This window comes from Cibotium barometz, chromosome 49 (assembly GCF_041138505.1).
Source record: "Cibotium barometz isolate CiBa-2024 chromosome 49, ASM4113850v1, whole genome shotgun sequence".
Classification (NCBI taxonomy): Eukaryota; Viridiplantae; Streptophyta; class Polypodiopsida; order Cyatheales; family Cibotiaceae; genus Cibotium; species Cibotium barometz.
Window position 1 is genome coordinate 39173611 of NC_141094.1, and position 15025 is coordinate 39188635.

The following is a 15025-nucleotide window of genomic DNA, read 5'->3' on the forward strand; positions in this document are numbered from 1 at the left end:
AGCAAGTAGGAGTCTAACTCATGACCATCCTCTGGGGCTTCGACCCCCTACCAACTCAACTACAAGATAAACTTATTAGGAAGATCATCTTTCAAGTTATTAGATTTAGCCCAAAGATGAAGCCTTACTCACACATCCTAGTAAAAGTCATCCACTACTAAAACTTCACTTTGCCAAAGTTGAGAGCTCTACTCAAAGACCTCACCATATGTTCTAGAACATTCTTAAACCAGAGAATTGTATAAGCTAGGTAGATATATTTCTTTTTTAGTTTGTACAAATAATAAACATGAAATACAATAGTAAACCCATCAAATAAATTTCACAAGAAAATTTGAACAACCCTCTCTCTTTTTCTTCTTTTTTCCCAACTGGCCTTTGGTCCAAGATCCTCTTGTAGTTACTGTTTTTTCATCGCTGGTAGGCGCTTAATTTCTGCCCGTAGGCCATACCGCCAAGGAAGCACCAAGGGGGGTTTTGAACCAAGGACCTCTTGGTCCTAGGCAAAACACCTTCACCACTTGAGCTATCACCTCATTGGCACCAACCTAACCCTTCTATGAATCATACCTCTCGATTGAGAGGCTAGACCAAAGAATGAACAACTTAAATCTTCTATATTTTTCTTCCAACTTTAGTTTTAAACTTGAGCTACAAAACTCGTGAACAATTCTATTTGTATGGTAGAGACATGCTAGACAAGAAGATTTTTTAAAGATATAAAGATACTTCTGAAATAAAATTAATGACTTGACCATTTATGTAGAGGCCAAAAAAAGGTTGCACATTTGCAAGGTAGGCCCAAAATTGGACCTTATATAATTTGAATACCATTGATACAGCACAAATCTATCAATTTTAGTTTCAGCTCTTGATTTTGAACCATGGTTATTTTAAAAATTGATATTCCAAATAGTGAGAAGCTACTTGCAAGTGATGAAGGTTGAATGTTAGCTAATTGAATGATGAATGTTAGCTAGCTAATTGAATGATGAAGGATGAATGTTAGCTAATTGAATGATGAATGTTGAATGTTACTTAGTCTGATGATGGATCTTGGATGTTAGTGATTTTATGCTTTGTTTTAGCTTCTTCAAAGTAATGTTACAAAAGAAAAGGGAGCTTTTCTTTCCATTTAGCAGGCTCCTATCAACCCTAACTTTCAGTGATCATAGTATAAAAATTTGGAACTCATTAAACTTGTACGAGACGTGATTCACATAACCTCACTCAAAAAATCCTGGCAACTATGTTTTCAACAAACTGTTTTCACACATAGGAATCAAAACCAGTTTGCATAATTTCCACCCAGATAGGCAAAGGCTTGGTGACATCTGTACTACTTTTCTTTGGACACCTTGCAAAACACGTCGAGGTGGCCACATGAACCAATGGAAAAAAGACCATCTTATGATACGAAATTTGGTGAAGGAAATGATGTTGTCAAAACTTGGCATTGGCAAGGTCCCAACACTGTTCTCACGTTTTTGACAAGGAGAAACCATTGCCAACCCCATTGAGACATTTTCAACCAGCCAACCTTTTCCAACCCTATGGAAAGAAACATTGGAAAACATTGATTGGCAAGTTGGGAAAGGCCACACAATTAAGGTTGGACTCATGAATATAATGTCCTAGCAAGTTGTCAGTGGAAAGATTGTGAGCGCCATCATAAGTGCAGCTGTGTCATTGCCATTGTGGTGCACCTTCAAATAACTTCTTCTCATGTTGTAACCTTGCATATAATCCTGCTTGTGCATGTAAAGCATGTTAATGGAATACAACACCCCTTCCTCCCTCTCAAAAAAAAAAACTGGCGTCGCATGATGACATGGAGTTGGGATCCACTTCCGTTTCCATTTTTCGCCGTTTTCAAAACACTTTCCTTTTTCCATTCCATTGGGACATTTTGAAAACTATGCCGTACACATCACCATAGGCAAAGGCAGGGCAGCTCCAGAGAACTCAGAGTTGATAAAAATCATCCTCGTGCAGTATGTAGAACTGATTTCTCTGTTAGCAGGCTGCTAAAACAAAGAAAGGAAGCTGCATCCATGTGCACACAGCCATAAATGCATGAATCTGCATCACACCCATACGCACACATAGGCGTACCAACACAGTAGGTCACAAAGTCCCACGCATTCATGCACGCACAACACCATGTAAGGCTTGTCCTCAGTTTGATCCTCCAATCGGCTGCACTTACGATCTCTTCAAAGTTGCATATATTTAGAAAACCAGTCTTTTAAGATCACACAGATTCTCCAAGTTATGTGTACATTACATACTCGAACTTGGGATATTTACAGACAGGTTCACCATGGACCAAGGAGATCCTATGCCCATCCCTCACAGACAATAAGATCTAACCTTCTCACAAGCAGTTATGTCTGTAAAAACCCTTATCATGCACTGTACAAGACTGAACAATAATGCACATCAAGCTCTCCAGCAAGTGAGAGGGTGGTGGAGACGATGATCATTACTGTAAACTCATACAAAGACAACATACTTGGCCTGTCACTTCAGCCTTGCATTGGTTGGCCTGTTCAGCGGTGTCTCAGTCATCTCTGCACTAAAGTACAATTTTGAGACCCAAGTCAATGGTGACTGAGTCACCGATGGAAACTCAGCTTTCATGCAGCCCGAGTCACCAGCTGTGCCCTAGTGCCAGCTTTTTGGGACACCTCTCTTGCATAAGCCCTGTAATCCTCAAGAAGCTTGCTGTTGACTTTCTCCTTCATGGACTCCAATAAACGTGTCAAGACCTGCATTTGAAATCATCAATATGTTAGAGTCACTGCTCATGGACTCCAACACACGTGTCAAGGCAGCCACACCTGGAGAGCGGAGGTGCTATCAATATGTGTAAGACAGCACCTGAGTTCAACATAGAGGACTTACCGCTTCTCCAACACTTTTGAAGGCTTCGTGTGGTATCATTGACAAGGATGGTGGGATGACAAATTTAACGCTCATTGTCAGATGTCCCTTTAGCCGTGATGAGGCGCCTCTTCTCTCAGAAAATAAAATCCCATTTACACTCAGGAAAAAATCGGAGGGCTTCAAAACATAGTCCAAGCCACGCAACTGCCATTTGGTCTGCAAAAAGTCACTTCAGCTTGAGAGTTTTGAACATAATGCTCTATCTGAATCTTCCTATGTCGCTGACTTGCTCTTGCGTACTGGTCATTCACGCTTAGTTTTTACTTACTGCTTCCAAGGTGAGCACCCTTTCAACATCATTGGGTATGGCAACAGGAAGTCCCAGGTTGGGCTGTTGAACTACTATTCGCATGTCCAAGACTGGATTCACAGACAGAAACAGAAACTCGAGAGGGAGCATGTAAATGCGCCAATCCTTCTACACAAGAACAATCAATCAGGATTCTTTCTGAATATGTCACCAATGTGTCAGAGTTTGGCATGGCTAATTTACATCGTTGAGCTTCTCACACCGCTTTTTGTCTGGAAACAGAGCTTCAAATACCCTCTCGCGATCTTGCAAATAAGTTTGAAAGGGAACCTATGCAAGGGGAGGCTTAGTTAAGAATCATATCACCATTATGCATGTAATTACCTAGAAAGATTAGCATGACCAAGGATGCAACTACATGGGAAGTATGGCAACCAATGTAATAACCTCATGTAAAAACCCATGCTGTGATTCCATGTGAACTACCTGTGGATGTTCACGCAGCGGGAGGTCAGTCCCAAGACTGGACGAAAAACTGGTGAGATTATCTAGATGATTAGTAATCACAGGCGGCTGCTTTGTAGCAGGGTTTACATTGATCCTCTGATGTACTGCATGTTAGATAAGCATCCAAGTAAGCAGCTTAATCCACTCCTATGTGAAAAATGTTTGTAGGTTTACAATTAAGCAAGTAAGCAAGCTTAATCTACTGCTTTATGACAAGATTAAAAGTAATCCTACACCGTGTTGCATATTAAGAGCGTAAAGATCAACATGTCCCTTTGAGATCTCCCCAACCTTTCCACACCACTTCCCCCCGCCACCCCCCCCCCCCCCGAACCCCCCCAAAATTAGTAGTAATAATCGTAGGACTAGTATTAGTGGTGGTGGTGGTCATTGTAGCGGTAGTGGTGGGTAGTTGTTGTAGTGATAGTCATGGTAGTGGTAGGCGTGGTAGTGTAGTAGTTGTGGTAATAGGAGTCATGGTAGTGGTGGTAGTGTTTTGGGGCAAGCCCAAACTTTGATCAGTGTTTTGGGGCAAGCCCAAACATAGAACTGAACCAAGGTGAGAACGGGATTTTCCACAGACCGAAGCTGAGGCATTCACTGGCAAGGATTGGCCTGAAAGATGGCTACACAGCATAAGTAACATGAGATTTTAATCATTCATATAACTTATATGGTTCATAAATCAATGTGTTCACACATTATTAAAGGTTGGCCAGACATATTATTGTTTGGGAATGGATCCCAGGATAGAAAGAGGCGCCTAGTTACAACCTTGGGAAGCAAGCTGGGAAAAAGCAAAAAGGGGGATATTTTTACCGAAGTAGACCACTTTTCGCCAAGAAGGAAAAGCATGGGGGATATAATAGGCTGGTCGACTCCATAAATAAGGAAGGAGAGCTGACAGGAGGTAGCTGCTGTTTTTCTCTCTTGGATGTGCTTGAGAGTACACAAGCGGGCAGCAGCTTTTTGACTCTTCCCTTCTCTACTCTGCGCTGGCCGTACAGTTCTGGGCTGGCTGACAGCAGAACTTGCCGTGTTCTTTGCTAGTCGACTGCAGCTGGTTCCTCTCCTCTCTTGTTCGACTGGATGCTACACAGGCACTGGCCATACAGCAGCACCCGCTTTCAAAAACTGGCCGTACAACAGCCGTACAGCCGCACGTGGGACAGAACTGGCCGTACAGCTGCTGGTTTCTCTTTCTCTCTCTCTCTTCTGGCCACCTTTAAGGTGGTGGTTGCAGCCCTAAAGTATCTATCTAAAGCTGGTCACCTACAGGGGTGTTTTGATACAGTTTTGGCTGATTTGAAGTCAGCTTTGGGCTGATTTTGGGACTGTTTCTGGGAAGAGAATGCTTTGTGGAAGGTTGCTCGGTATATTGTGGAAAATCCGGTGCATGACTGCACCCTCGCCTTGAGTTCTTGTAAAGCTTGTACTGAATAAAGAAGTTCCTACGGGGGGTGGCCGTTCTAGCTTAGTGTGTTGTCTAGTTATATTTTTGTGGCTTCTTGCTGTGTTTTTACTCTCTATACTCTCTCATTAAATATTTGAAGTGTTTATCTTCTGTTGTGGGTCCCCCATCCGTTACAGTGGTATCAAAGCATAGGCTTTCTTGGAAGCACAGGCTTCCTTCCAACAATGAGGAAGAGAGAAGATCAGAAGTGGGGACCACACTGACCAACAGTTTTGCTATTGAGCATGGACAACTTATTCACTTATGGAAGCAGTCATGTGTCAAGAGCCACCTTGGTCTAAGGATTTCTGAATTCATAGAATTTATCCTCAAAGTATGGAGTTGGCTTTATGTGCCCATGTTCAACACTCTTTCCATATGGATTATTGTGGACTATAAATCAAGCTTACAAGTAAGCTAGATGGAGCTATATCTCAAGATATCTTATGGATATGGTGAGGAGATATTTCTTTTGGCTTCATGTCGAACCTAGCAAAGAAAAGCTAAGTATACTTTGAATTTTGCAAAGTTGATGCTTTTTGGCAATTTATTGTGAGTGTTTTTGGACACTTAACCCTTGTATGCCCGTACAAGGAGAATTGTGTGTTGCCTTGATTTGTTTGAGGTAAACAATATTAATGTGTCACGATTTGGCCACCCAATTGGTCCACCCGTGCTTTCTCATCATGTATGTATATTGGACTGGTGTCCATGGCAGTTGTATATGCTGGGGATTAATGCCACTCATGTGATACTGTGGACTTGGCTTTCCGTTGGGACTTGTGCCTCCGTGTACATGACCGGAAATGCTTGGTGGATTGGTGTTCCATTGGGTCTGGTACCTTGTGTACTTGCCTGGAACATGTCTATTTTGGTATAGTCTCATGATACAAATTGATATTCAGAATGAAGATTCATAAATTGGTAATTGGGTCTTCGCAATCGTATGGAATCCCTTACTTGCTTGAGGCCTAGATATGATGGTATTTACCTTATAACTCCAAGGACCGTGACTACCCGTATATGCCGTGGATATATCTGCAGCTCTTTACTGACAATATATACGAGTAAATCTAAGACCTTGAAATTATAAGCAAAAATGCTATCCAAATGATGAATTCGAATGCTAGTTGATATGATTTTAGAATTCTGTTTGAGAATTGATGAGTTGATTTGAATTCTGATTGAAAGATGATGATTCTTGAATTCTCGTTGAAAGGAGATAAGTTGAACAAAGCCACAATGAGGATGAATGGGACAAATCCCAGTGATGATATTGATAACTGGAATGACGATTATGACTTCAGCAAATCATTATGAGATTAGTGGATTGTGCTGACAAATTGCTACTGTTAACCCTTGACCCAGTGACTCTAATTAAGGGATGATAAATTGAGAACCTGCATAACTGAAATTCCCGTAGAGGAATTATCAGATGAAATTCTCAGTTTGATGGCTCGTGCTCCACGCGTCGCATGGCTTCATCTTCACGTTGTCGGATCTCCAATGCACGCATCTGCAACTCAAGCAAAGAGCTCGGCTGCGGCTGGGACAATGTGAGAGGGTCCCTGTGTCGAGGATTTGGAATCTAGGATACGGAAGGAGAGGGAGGAGGAGATGGAAAACGCGACGCTGGAGAACAGGTACGCTCTTCCAGAGCCAAGATCTGCGCCTTCTGCTCGTCCAACTTGGTTGTCTGGTCTGCGATTGCTTGCAACATCTGCTGGAACATATCTGTAACACTCAAGCCTGGTGCCCTAGCTGGGCTGCATGGTGCACTCTGGTCCCATGGTTCTTGGTCTCTCTCGTCGTCGAAGCTCACCATAGCAGGAAAATGCACTTCCTTTCCGGAATGCAATCTGACCATCCACTATCTGTGTGGGAGACGTCCGGAGGCTTCCGGAGGCTGAAAACCAACCGTCCTTCGAGAGACAGGAGTCACTCCGAAAGGGGTAGTCCACTGGCGTCTGAAAACCAGCCACACGAGCGAGAAAAAATTCTGGTTTCTTTGCTGAATCTTTGCACTTGAAGTAGGCTCTGATACCACTGTAACATGCGGAAGCTTCGGAGAAGATCGGTAACTTCAATGCTCAGAAATCAGCACTCTTTTCGCGACGGAATTAACACACAAACTGAATGAAGATGTGCAGAAAATAGAGAGAGAGAGAGGGAGAGATGGAGAGGACACAGTATTGGGTCCCAAATACCCTCTGTAGGGCCCCCACCACAGATGGTGTATTTGCTTTATTAGAATGATTGAAATCTGAAAAGAAAATACAAAAATCTTGACCTTTCTTGGCTGAGAAAACTCTGCCCTTGACCTGCAGTCCTTCACCTCTTTGCTTAGCAACTTCTTGGCTGTCCTAACCCTTGTATGCTTGAGCTCTTGGTGAAATATGAGATGAAACAATGGGATTGTGGGCTCCTCTATTTATACTACTCCAGAATGAGCAGTCGGCCAACTTAAGTCCAGTCAGCTAGCACTAAATTGTCCCACGACTGATGTATAGCATTAAATGCTGAATAAAATCAGTAAAAATGTTGCGCTTTTCTTCATGGTTGGCTGGGCATCAGGCGCATGAAGACCAAGGGACTGGACACTGTTTTGCAAACAGTTTGGGGACTGGGCAGCCTGTATGGGCTGCCCCATACTTGCCCTATATTCTAGGAACATGCGGATGCGTGTCAGACCTAGAAACATGCGGATGCATGTATGTATTATACCTGGGCATGTGTATGGATATTATGAGTGGATGCATATGAGTCCAAGGACATGGCAGGACATTTGTGGACTTTCGGGCGGTGCCCGTGTGGATTCCGGCCATGCACACATGGTGTGTTATGATGGCAGGCGGAATATTTTCAAGTACAAGAATGATGATAGGTGGTTCTCCAAGTTTACATGTGCACAATGCATAAATGATGCATGCCATAACTTTATTTTACTTTGTGTGACATTGTCTTGCTGCCTGGACAATGCTTGTTATTTTGGCTTGTGAAGTCCGAGGGACCGGGGACGCCCGGGCACCTTGTGGACACGTGTGTGCACTCCTGTTTGGGCCTAAAACTGTGGGCTTATGGGTTTTGCAGGTGGTAAGTGCGTCCACACTCAATTTATAGCTTATTTCATTTACTACTAAAGTTTATTGGTTTGCAGGTACACACTCATTAATAAGTGGCCGGACAACTTATAATGCGTTCACATTTGGTTGGACCAAAATTAATGAAGTCCGGACAGCTTATGGCCATTTCCCATTTGGTTGGACCTAAACTTATACAAACAGGACAAATGGAGCACTATGGGCTGGACACCTACCTGGACATCTTATGGGGACACTTGTCAGCCTGAATGTGTACCCACCAAGCCCATTAGGTGGCACTGGAGAAAGGCGCCTCCTTCAAGAGGCCTTTTGGGCTGTTTTATTCATTATTCAACACATTGGAGAGCTGGTTGGAGCTTTGGGAGTTGCTACAGGGCTGGTTGCTTGCTTCCCGGACTCACACAAGCTTGGATATCGATCCCCACACTCTTCTAAAGGGCTGGTTGGTAAATTTCAGACCTGTAATTTCTGGTTATTGCGAGTTTTGGGCTGGTTACAAGTGTCCAAAGTCAACTTGGATAGTACAGGACTGCTCTAGGGACCTCCACAGGGCTGTAGGACCCTTTACAGGTGGAATTCTCGCGATAGAAAGTTGCTGTTTTGGACTGGTTATTGCACAAAACAGCCCGGACAGCAATGAAATATGTGAGCATGGATGTGTCTCAAGGTTTCCTGGTATAACAGGTGCTTAGGGAAAGCATTGGGGACACTTGCTCGCGGAGAACACAGGTTTCTGGATCAGTTTCTCGCGTGGAAACAGGGCCTAAAGATCCATTTACATCCTGTGCAGGGCGGAGTACCTGTGAGAATTGTGATACTCTTGTGCAGGGCGGATGTACCTGTGAAGAGGCTTGTGCAGGGCCGATGTACCTGTGTGTAGGGCGGATGTACCTACAAATTCTCTTGTTTGAAATGTATTCATTCATGATGTATTTGGAAGAATCAAGTGCAGGCTGGTGGTGAATCCCCAGGCACCCGTAATCTTGTACTTTGCAGACTCTTTTGGTAATATAACCTAAAGGGGGGGGGGTCAGCCTATCATCGGCCCCTTTATGTGGTGTACTGTCATTTTCAGCTTTGTGGTTGAAATACTCAAGTGTTAAGTGCTCAGAATCTTGTTCACATTTATACGATTTCAATAAACGCGTCCGCCCTGAAACCGATCCCGTCAAGTGGGAAAGACTCCGTTGGACATCCACACGCTTAATAGCACAACTTTAAAACCACAAATTTGAAATGGACAACTTTAAAACAACTTGAATTTAAATGAACAGAAATGGAAAGATGGACACCAGCACTGGGGCCGGAACGGGCCGACCCCCCCCTCAATATATGATATATTTATTGGGAGTATTTAATGAATACAATGCTCCATGGGTTCCAAGAACCAGATAATGTCCATGTACATATGAAAACAGTACCAAACAAGTAGGCTCGAATTTCGATGAAGAAGCTCGAAGCAGAACGACCACTAGTGTGGCCCAATCGCTACGGTCCTGTGCTTTCACTGGACTCCGCGGAGAGCGCCTCACTGGTGTTCCGAGACCACGCACAAACAGGCGCTCTCGTACTAACGCCTGGCTCTCCCGATCTCAGCACCTTTGGACCGAGGTTCGCCAATACAGCTTGGACAACCCGGCACCGAACGGGTGTGGCCGTAGAGGGATGAATCCCTTATCAGATTTAAACATAAAATACTTTATTCAAATCTGAAAATCACTTACTTGTAGATGGTTGATAGAAAAACCATACTCGTAGTATGATGAAATCACCCAGGTGATGCGAAGTCTCCTTGTAAAACACCAGTGGAGAGGATGTACCACCACTTTCAAGGTAGAAAAACCAAGAGATAGCTGTAGACAGCCGCCTGCTGGAGCACAGCCTGATGGTGATGGATACACAGCCGCCTGGGGAAACAGTAGAGTTGAGACGTAGCCTTCATGTGATGGCAGCCATCTCTGTGTAGGCAGAGCAGCCTGCTGGAAAACAGGCGCAGCCACCTGTATGGAGGAAGTAGCCGCCTGGAAGAGAGAGTAGTGTGGAGTTAACAGCCGCCTGCAACAGCACTCGACCACCTGTAGAGAGGCAGGTGCAGCCAGCAGAAGAGGGTCGCCTTCAGGAAGAGCATGCGCAGCAGTGCCTTGTGAAGATGGCCCACGTCTGAGAGCAGTAGCAGCCGCCTGAAGGAGTAACAATACATCAGCCGCCTGGTAGGGTAGTAGGCGCAGCCAGCAAAACAAAGGGTACTGCAGTCGCTTGAGGCGTGTACAGCCACCAGCCACGATGGAAGAGAGGTTGATGAATCGTAAGAAGGAAGCGATGGATTCTACGCTTGAAGGGAGCCCTTTTTTTTAATAAAATTAAAGTGAAGATACAACTACAGATTTCCCACGCATGCATGAAGGGGGACTAGTGGGGGTTGGTGACCATGCCCACCCCCACACTCACTTAAAAGTGGGGCTCCCCACCTTGGCCCCTAAGTGGGTGCCCAAAGGGGGTGCCCACTTTTAAATAAATGTGAACACCTAACCTTATAAATTAAAGGGTTAGAATTTAAAGCATTAAAACAACAAGTGCGACATACTTACCACCTGTTCACATGCACTAAAACTCGTCAGAATACAGAGCAGACTTCACGACTCACTGGCAGGCGTCCCCGCTCAGTAAGTAACACGTCAAGCAGGCAAACACACAAATACATGTCATGCGAAAACAGTTTCAAACATGCAAAATATGTGTGCATGTGCAAAAAGTAACATGGACATATCTCCCGTTCATGGAACAAGTACAAAATATCTGTCGGCACAAAACTGGCACGACATAAAAACATAAAAACCTGGTCTTCCTATGGAGTGACAGTCCCATAGGTAAGACACAGTTCCAGGCACGAGTTTCCCTATGGTGTGACAGTCCCATAGGCAAAACACGGCACGAATACTCGCTCTTCCATGGCGTGACAGTCCCATGGGTCGAACACAGTCCAGGTCATACACGGGTGGCACTGGTCTGGCTCCCGTCCATACGACACCATCCTGCTAACACACGGGTGGCACCAGTCTGGCTCCCGTCCATGTCAGCAAAATACTGGCCTCTTCACATGATACACCGGCCTGGCCTCAAGTGAACGAGACGCAAAAACTGGAGATGGACCAAATGGTCGGCCAATTGGTGACATCCCCCCGGGCTTCTAAAGAGTTGACCTCAACTGAAAAGCCTCAAGATATGCCTGCAATAACTGCGGATAATCTGCAAAATAATCCTCATTTACCCATTTGGCATCAATAGGCAAATAATTCTTAAACTTCACAAGGTATCTCCTGGAAAGCTTTCCTGCAGGTAGCTTTCTCTCCTTGTGAAAAACAATCTGTTCTGGCTGGAGGATCTCCTCAAGCTCTTCAATTTCTGGCGGATCTTCTGTGACAGGCTCATCTGGATCTGGCCCCACATATTTCCGAAATAGACTCACATGAAAAGCATTGTGAATCTTCCAATGACTAGGTAAAGCAAGCCTGTAGGACACTTCATTGATCTTGTGAATCACCTTGAAGGGTCCATAATAGCGAGGAGAAAGCTTAGGATATGATCCTTCTCGTCTTGGCCTCTTCCGAAGCCTAGCCTTCTCAAATTTCAGCAATACCCAATCACCTTCTTTGACTTCCATGTCCCTTCTATGCTTGTCAGCAGCCGTTTTATGCTTATCCTGAGATCTTGCAATGGCTGTCCGCACCTGACCAAAGGCAACATCTAAGTCACGAACATATTCATCAGCGGCAAAAATTTCATCCTTTGTACGAAGGATGGGTGGCAAGACCACTCTGCCATAAATAATCTCAAACGGAGCCTTTCCTGTGGAAGCATGGATCGTATTGTTGTAGGCAAACTCAACAAGTGGAAGATACTTCTCCCATGCACTCTTTTGATCTGCCACATAACATTTCAACAAATCCAACACGGCTGAATTTGCAGCTTCACTTTGGCCATCCGTTTGGGGATGATAAGCTGATGAAAACTCAAGCTTAGTACCCATATTATCAAACAAAGCCCTCCAAAATAGGCTTGTAGTCCTGGGATCTCTATCCCCAACAATGGATTTAGGCATACCATGATGCTTGAAAATATTAGCAAGAAAAAGCTTTACCATATGATCAGCTTTGATGGTTTTCTTGACGGGCAAGAAATGAGCTTGCTTGCTAAACCTGTCCACAATAGTCCAAATAGCATCATTCCCATGCTGGGATCTAGGCAAATCCATAATAAAATCCATTGTGATACTTTCCCAAGGTTGCGAGGGAATAGGCAATGGCTGAAGCAAACCTGGAGGCTTTTGGCAAGTAATACATGCACGCACATAAGCCTCAATGTCTTTACGCATGCTTGGCCAAAAGAAGTACCTCTGAATCATGCGAGTAGTAGGCATAATACCTCTATGACCAGCATAAGGTGGAGCGTGACATTCGTCCATAACCTTTGGACGCAAATCGTTCACCACACATAGGCAATTATCCTTCAAGAGATAACCCTCGTTGATAACATAAGAGGCATGTGAATGACCAGCCATCAAATCAGTCCATATATGGCAAAAATCAGCATCCAAATGATACAAATCTCTCATAGCAGATAGATCTCCATGAGAGGCCACTGAGACTGCAACAACATAAGGCCTCCTAGATAGTGCATCGGCCACCACATTTTTCTTTCCTGGAGTATGCACAATCTGAAAATGAAACATGGAAAGAAAGTTTGCCATTCTCATCTGCTTCTCTGAAAGCTTGGTTTGAGATAGAAAGTATCTCAAGCTTTGATGATCTGTCTTGACTACAAATTCAGCCCCAAGAAGGTAATGTTTCCATATCTTTAAGGCGTGAATTACAGCCAAGAGCTCTTTCTCATAGATATCCATATGAAGCTCAGCATCATGCAAACGACGGCTCTCGTATGCAACTGCATGCCCTTCTTGATTTAGGACAGCTCCTATGCAATCACCACAAGCATCACATTCAACCACGAATGACTTGTGCAAGTCAGGAACAATCAATACTGGACCACATATGATCGCATGCTTGAGTTGCAAGAAAGCATCCTGTTCCTTTGAAGTCCATTTGAAAGCAGTTTTCTTCTTTGTGAGATCATGTAGAGGAGTGGCAATCATGGCGAAATGCCTTATAAAACGCCTGTAATACGAACATAATCCCAGAAAACTACGTACTTGATGTACGTTTTGCAATTCGGGCCAATTCCGAATAGTCTCTATCTTTGCAGGATCCATTGTAACTCCATCCTTGGATACAATATGTCCCAGATAATGAATCTCTGAAAGGAAAAACTCACTTTTCTTGGCATTGACGAAAAGTTTATGCTTCCGCAACTCTTCGAACACTGTGACCAAATGAGTTCTGTGTTCCTGTTCATTCTTGGAGAAAACCAAGATATCATCAAAAAAGACTCCTGTAAACTTGCGATGGGATCGGAATATCCTATCCATCATACGATTAAAAGTAGCAAGAGCATTGGTGAGACCAAAAGGCATTACCAAGAATTCATATAATCCAAAGGCTGTCCTGAATGCAGTCTTATGGACATCTTGTGGCACCACGCGTATCTGGTGATAACCACTCTTCAAATCAAGTCTGCTAAAGCAAGCTGAGCCATCAAGCTTATCCAAGATATCATCAATACGTGGAATTGGGAATCTGTTCTTGATGGTAAGCTTGTTCAAAGCTCTATAGTCTACACATACGGAATGATCCGTCCTTCTTTTGAACAAGAAGCACAGGAGAGCAGTAAGGTGAGGAACTGGGTTGAACCAAACCTTTCTCTAAAAGCTCGTTTACCTGCTTCATAATTTCTTCTTGTGGTGCAGCACTCACTCGGTATGCGGGTTTGTTAGGAGGAGAACTACCTGGCACAAGATCTATGCGGTGATCTTCGGGCCTTTGGGGAGGTAATTCACCTGGCAACGAGTCAGCAAAACAGTCGTTGAATGCATTAAGAAAATTCAGCCTATCATTAGACATAGCATCCACATTTTGATGATTTGGCACAAGATTATCACGCACAAAAACCAAGTACGCTGAAATACTCTTTTTCATTGCTTTATTAATTTGGATGTGTGATACAACTGGGATGGAATCCCCTTCTTTGCCAGCATCAATAAAATGCATGCGGCCTTTATGCATAAAGGAAATCATATTGGACTTGTAATCTTTGCGGGGCTCAAGCCTATGGTGCCACGGCTTGCCCAACAATACATCACATCCATTCAGTGGAGCAACTAGGAAATGCTCATTATCAAGGTAGCCCTGGATATGGATACGCAACTTCCCAATCAAAGGGGTAACCTGCACCTCTTTACCAATATATGCAGCTTCGGCTTCAATCTGAGGTCCCATGTTTTCAACCTCAATACCCAATGCAGCTGCTATTTGCATAGAGATGAAATTGTCAGTTGCACAGTCATCAAACATAAAGAGTGCGGGCTGATCCTTGATTTGCCCCCAAGCCTTGCAAACCATGCGCTCTTTTGCATCATGACCTGTATTACCTTGCACATCAGGAACTGCATGAACATTTGCTTTGGTGTGCTTGTCCTCGTGCTTTGGTTTGCGATCTGGGCATTGTCGGAACATGTGGTCTTTGCTACCACAAGAAAAGCATTTTCCATCCTTGGCATATTGCTCTCTTTGCTCCGGAGTTAATCCAAATTTGTTCTTTCTTGGGCCCTGTTCTTTAAATGTGTTATTTTCAGCTTTACCACCCTTGTAAGGC

The 15025-nt window shown here is 44.0% G+C and overlaps 1 protein-coding gene across 2 annotated transcripts in view; it reads right to left on the reverse strand.

The window, feature by feature from the left end:
* Positions 1-2263: 2263 nt before the first annotated feature.
* The window catches only part of LOC147610565 (uncharacterized), a 31448-nt gene continuing 18686 nt past the window's right edge, over positions 2264-15025 (reverse strand). The window contains exons 2-6 of one of the 2 annotated variants that reach the window (XM_086786116.1): positions 3686-3810; positions 3443-3529; positions 3218-3364; positions 2908-3105; positions 2264-2771 (exon numbers count right to left, since the gene is read on the reverse strand). In XM_086786116.1, coding sequence (XP_086642242.1) covers positions 2640-2771; positions 2908-3105; positions 3218-3364; positions 3443-3529; positions 3686-3810 — 689 coding nt within the window. In that variant the 3' untranslated portion in view covers positions 2264-2639. Of the gene's footprint in view, positions 2772-2907; positions 3106-3217; positions 3368-3442; positions 3530-3685; positions 3811-15025 lie in introns of both variants that reach the window. The other variant, XM_086786115.1, reaches the window with a different exon arrangement.